Source organism: Arachis hypogaea, chromosome 11 (assembly GCF_003086295.3).
Source record: "Arachis hypogaea cultivar Tifrunner chromosome 11, arahy.Tifrunner.gnm2.J5K5, whole genome shotgun sequence".
NCBI lineage: Eukaryota > Viridiplantae > Streptophyta > Magnoliopsida > Fabales > Fabaceae > Arachis > Arachis hypogaea.
The window spans coordinates 26753224-26758686 of NC_092046.1; the positions used below are offsets into that span (position 1 = coordinate 26753224).

Genomic DNA, 5463 nt, shown 5'->3' on the forward strand with positions numbered 1-5463 from the left:
GTTCTTCCTTTTAGCTAGGGCTTCTCCTCTCTGAACATACGATTGATACGACGCTCTCATCTCTTCCGTGTTAAGAAGCTCTCTGACCACGCCGTTCTTCCTTCTAGGGCTTTTCTTCTCTCCGGCAGTTACGATCTCTCCAGGTACCTCTCCCTCTCAAGTTAAACTGAAACCGAAACTGAAACTGAAACTGAAATGCTGTTTTATTTTGTTTTTTCTTTTGTGCTATGGAGACGAAGATTCCGGCAAGAGGCAAGGCTCTAGTGGCTACTGACCTCAGCATTTCGATTCCAGAAGGCACCGATTTCTTTGTTTTTGTTTGGGTTAGGGTTTCAAAATTGCTTTTGGTGCTGATTTTTGGGAGTTTTTGTTTCTCTGCAGCTTTATTAGGGATTTTTGGGTCTTCCGTTGAAGCATTGGATTAACGTTGGTGCGGGGGTGATTGACGACGATCTCAGGTCTTCTTTCGTAACTTTACCCCCTCCTCTCTCTCTCTCTCTCTCTCTCTCTCTCTCTCTCTCTCTCTCTCTCTCTCTCTCTCTCTGAACTCAGATCTTCTATTGCTTACTTCTATTAAGGTGTTTCTCTGATCTCCGATCTCAGATCTTAGATCTCAGAAAAAACTGCTCCAATCTCAATTTCTCTATTTGCCTCTTTGGTTCTTTTAAGCAAAGCTATAAATGAGTAATCTCTGTAGTTATTTAGCTCTGCTGCCCTTGCTCTGTTCAATGTTTTTTGCATTAACTGAACCCTTGAATAAACCATGCTATATATGCTATATATGCTTTATTGAATAAACTTCCAGTGGTTTTTGTTTCGAATGGGACCGAAAGAAAGTGAAGAGGTTTCAAAGAGTGTTGCGGTCCAATCACCTTGAATGTAGAAAATTAGTTGACTCAGCTCAAAACAGATTAGTTAGAATGAAATTGATTATGGATGGTTGTGGTTTATATGTAAAAGAAGATTTTTTCTTTGAGAAAAAATTCACCACTTTTTTGTTATTTTGATGTGTGTATTGGACACTGGTTGAGCTATTTTTTTGATTTTGGACTTGCTTCTTAGGTACTTGGAACCATTTTGTTTTGCAGATTGGAAACTAGTTTATGAGGCAATAACTGAACTATGTTTGCTCTGTTTTGCTTACTTCTATTTGGTTCTCTTTATTTCTCAAGCAAAAGGAAGCAATTCAAGTAGTGTAAAGGTGTTATTCAAATTGTGTGTGTTTTTTCTTCTGAAGTTGATATGTTTTGCTACTCAATTTTGTCATAAGTTGTTGAAATATGAGTGATTATGTTGCAGTTTGTGTAGTATGTTCTGATGGTGAGTTGGTCATGATAGGTCTTGGCATGCCTTCGCTCGCTTATCCGAAAATGCACTTATCAAAACTTTGCCAGCAATGAGCTTGTGAAATTGTTTCCTCCTGATCTTCCACTAGACTTACAGCAAGGTTTGCAGGTTTGCAGTTCATCACTTTTTTCTCTTTGGTTCAACATCTGCATTTTGTTATCGTCAATTTATGTCTTAATGGTATTTTGTACCGTCCTACAGCAATGTTTTGATCATGTCAATTTTTTTTGTTGTTCTCCTATTACTGAGTTGTTATGGAAAACAATCCTAATATCCAGGTATTGATCTTATTAATCCACCGAAAAATAGAATATCAATTCCTTTGTTCTTGTCAGGTTTGAAATTCATCACTTTTTTACTCTTTGGTTCAACCTCTGCATTTTGTTCCTTTGTTCTTCTTAATTTGATTCCTCAATGCCTCTGTTCTATTATGGAGCTATGACCTGTTACTTTCCTAAGAACTTCAATCACTCTTCCTAATCTTTTTTTGTGTCTTAGATTTTCTGTTCTGTGTAGCTGATAATGAACTTCATTTTATGATCTCTTTTAGATTGATCAATCCTGTAGTTGTATCCCCCACTATTGCTGCTGTTGGACTTTCATTTTTCAGGTATGGTTTTCCAATAGTTGGTACATGTCTTGAGATTGGTGCAATACAGATATTGGTAGTGGTTGTTTTTCTTCTTGTAAGTTGTTGAGTTCATCTTGAATTTTTATATCATTATTTTATTTCATTATTTCTGCTGCTGTTCTCATTCACTAAGAGAGGAAGAGGGTTTAGGACTGTGGAGTGTGTCACTGCTCATTCTGGCTCTCCTGAAAGAAAGACTTGAAATGATTAAACAATGAATATTTGTAAAGGAATTCAGAAATCGTTATTGTTGTCCTTTGATATTATTTTTGAGGTCATTTTTTCAATAATTCAAATACAGAGAGAGAAAATACTTATTAATAAATGAACATTATTAAGACTAAGAGACTTGTTTTTATCCTAATAATATAAAGGAGAATTAGAGTCCTAGACAAAACTACCGTCAAAAAACTAAAAAGAAAACTAAAGGTGAAGGATAATATAATGGAAATTTGGTGCACTAATACTTGGCACTTATTTTTTTTCTTTTTATTGTTTATTAGTAGTATTATTTTTCGGCCTTTAGAACATGGTGGAAGATATTGTATAATCCTAAATAAACACGACAATGCAAGAAATTAGAAAGTAGAGAGATTCGTTAATTTTTATTGCTAGTTGCTCTCATCATGATATGCTTTTCATGAGATTAACATTTATAATTTGTTAATTTTTTTCCTTTTGTGTCCACTAGTATTAGCTTTTCCTAATAATCAAGTTACCAATTTTATTTGTTCACTGCTATTAATCATTACTGTATCTATGAGTTCCTAATTAAATTAGATATTTCACTAGCCGACACTATTTATGAATAATAATTTTTATCAAACTCAAAGGGAATAAGTTGAGGTTAGTAGGCATTCACTTCACTAGTTATCTACAAAAATAATGAGAAGATTAACTAGCAGTCTTAGTAAGGATATTATTTCTAATATTATTTGTTATCTGCCTCTGCGCTGAAATCTTAACCACTTGTTCCATAAAATTGATCATCTTATGTTACTTTTTGCAGGGATCTTGATAACTCTAATCTATCTGAAAATTTGGTATCTAAACTTGAATGATAATGTTCTGTTATAACTAAATTTTGGGTTTTATTTTGTCCTTCTCTGTGAGGTAATGTAGGCCATAATTGCTTCTTCTTTTAACTATCTTTCTCTTTTCTAAAATTTAAATGCCACAAGTAGTACAGAGGCAACAATAAATATATATTGCTGCTGTATATAAGATGCAAACTAAGCAATTAGAGTTAGTAAACCATATTCAATTCTTAAAAACATTTAGTAATATTATATAGGATAAACAATTCTTAGAAATTTTATTATAGTAGATTGTAATAGCAGTTTTAGGATTGTACAATGAAGTTGTAACACAGCTTGATTCTTATTTCTTTTTGCTTTTGATGTTGCAGTCCATGAAAGGATACTTAGGACATATGATGACTTTGTCTGGCCTGTTGATACTTCATTCATTGGTTGCTTCATTATTGATGTTGAATTTCTTGACTTGAAGATATGCCCTCTGAATGTGAGTTCCTATCCCTGAATAGTTTAACAATATTTGATATTAAAGTAGTTAAACAATATTTGATATTGGAGTTCCTGTCCCTGTAGTCAAGTGTTGGAGTCAAGTGTTGCTTAGCCTTGATTTATTTCTGGTACCTTTTTAGGGCAACTGGAGATGATACTCGCAGTTTGTCCACCACAGTTTGCAAATGGACATATCTTGGTCATGCTCACATGCAGCATATCAATGATAAAGACTCCTGGGATATGGCTATGCTTTTTGGATCATGTATGAATTAAAAATTTTGAATCTTAAATTCTAATTAGAAATTCTAAATTATAAACTTTAATCTAAATAATTGATATAAAATATAATCTGATAAGATGCTCATTGAAGAAGTTCAGAGGCTGAGAGCTGAGGTAACTTTTGTTTCAATGTTCTACATGCTGCATTTGTGACAAAGAAACAGTTAATAAAAGCTGGTTTGTAGCAAAGGAGGAAGCTGCTAAATCCAAAGCAGCAAGAGGTCATAAAAGCTTTGGCTGTAAGGGTAAGTTTTCTTATATTGTTTTTGTTTTGTTCATTTACACAAAGGCTTCCGTACAAGAAACATATGTTGTAGTAGTCCTTATGATATGGCCTTAACATTATATTAATTATCACCACTGCAGCTTCATACAATATCAGTAAGGTATTTGAATTGTTTTGAATATAAAGGATAAAATCATTCTGATTCCAGGTTTATACTCATTACTATTTTCTCAAAGAGGAAATCATGGTCCACACTACAATTGGGTTTTTGAGACAATGGCTGAAAGCAATGCCATATATATTTAGAATAACAGAAATTTCATCTGAATTGCTTTTCACTTTTAGCTTCAAACCAAACATAACTAGATGCTATGTTACTAAATATTACAAGTTTCTCTTTTGTTAATTTCCATTCCTATGCATTGAAATTCTAGATGCATTGCTAGAAGGGAACCTGGAATCAATATAAGAATAACCATATAGTTTCTTTTATTAGTATTTTTTATATTTTATATTAGATCCTGAGATTTAAGCATAGATTTCTTTTTTTACATCATTATATATATATATATATATATATATATATATATATATATTTTCTTCAACTGTACACTAAATGAAGATTGACACTAAATATCCCTAGACTAGAAACAGTTAAACACACTAAATGAAGATTTTCTTCAACTGTACACTAAGTTACTAACTCTTAGAGAACAGATTCTTATTCTTGCAGATGAATCAGTGGAGGACTCTGTTGCCCATTCTTATTCTTATTCTTCAACTGTACACCAAGTTACTAACTTGTATCACCTTGTTTTGTGAACTGAATTCTAATAAAAATAAAATCGCCTCTTTTGTTTTTGTAGTCAAGACGACTTCCATGCAGAGACTCAACATCGTCTTTAAGGTTATCGGGGTTCTCTCACAGCTCTTGGATCCGCGAAATGCAGCAAGCTTCAGATAAATCAATTATAATCAGTGAAATCTTGGATTCTAGGACTAGAAATCTGGTGTCTGTGTCCAGAATCAGTGACTATGTGTTATCAAATGAGTTTAAATACATATTCATATTTCGTTTAAATACATTATTAGATATTAACATAGTTTTGGGAACTAGACGGTAGATTTGACTGATTAGTGTTTATTGCAATGCTTGTATTTTGGTAAGTTTAGTAAGACAAGATTTTGCATAGGAGTTATTACTTTTGATTTTCAATAATAAAAAATTATATATTATATTAATCTTTTGTTTATGAGTTATATAATATTTCATTTATGGATTATGATTTTTTGCTATTGTGAAATTTTAATCACATTTATTTAACGCGATAAAAATGACGGTAAAAATGATTTTCTTAAACGATAAAAAATGTCAGGGTAAAACGGCGGTTTAAAAATGCCATTTTAACCAATCAAAATGCTACTGTCAGGGTAAAAATGGCGGTTCAAAA

At 32.5% G+C, this 5463-nt stretch overlaps 1 protein-coding gene across 20 annotated transcripts; it reads left to right on the forward strand.

The window, feature by feature from the left end:
• On the forward strand, window positions 1-5254 carry LOC112720572 (uncharacterized). Of its 20 annotated transcripts, none has more exons than XM_072206620.1 (9): window positions 1-143; window positions 234-297; window positions 382-458; window positions 1300-1455; window positions 1898-1957; window positions 2988-3502; window positions 3645-3769; window positions 3951-4031; window positions 4879-5254. In XM_072206620.1, coding segments are annotated over exons 6-9 (306 nt in total). In that variant the 5' UTR covers window positions 1-143; window positions 234-297; window positions 382-458; window positions 1300-1455; window positions 1898-1957; window positions 2988-3500; the 3' UTR covers window positions 4977-5254. The 20 variants fall into 20 exon arrangements, 15 of the variants coding, with proteins under 15 accessions (XP_072062721.1, XP_072062716.1, XP_072062726.1 ...); XM_072206615.1 differs by having other exon boundaries at window positions 1339-1455; XM_072206625.1 differs by having other exon boundaries at window positions 1-458; window positions 1339-1455; window positions 2988-3091; window positions 3387-3502.
• Window positions 5255-5463: the final 209 nt, after the last annotated feature.

What these genes read in the sequence shown, in the direction of transcription:
- LOC112720572 (XM_072206619.1), top strand. An exon ending in GGCTATGCTTTTTGGATCAT is followed by an intron (nt 3,770 to 3,950) that starts GTATGAATTAAA and finishes ACAAAGAAACAG; the next exon opens with TTAATAAAAGCTGGTTTGTA. An exon ending in TAAAAGCTTTGGCTGTAAGG is followed by an intron (nt 4,032 to 4,878) that starts GTAAGTTTTCTT and finishes TTGTTTTTGTAG; the next exon opens with TCAAGACGACTTCCATGCAG.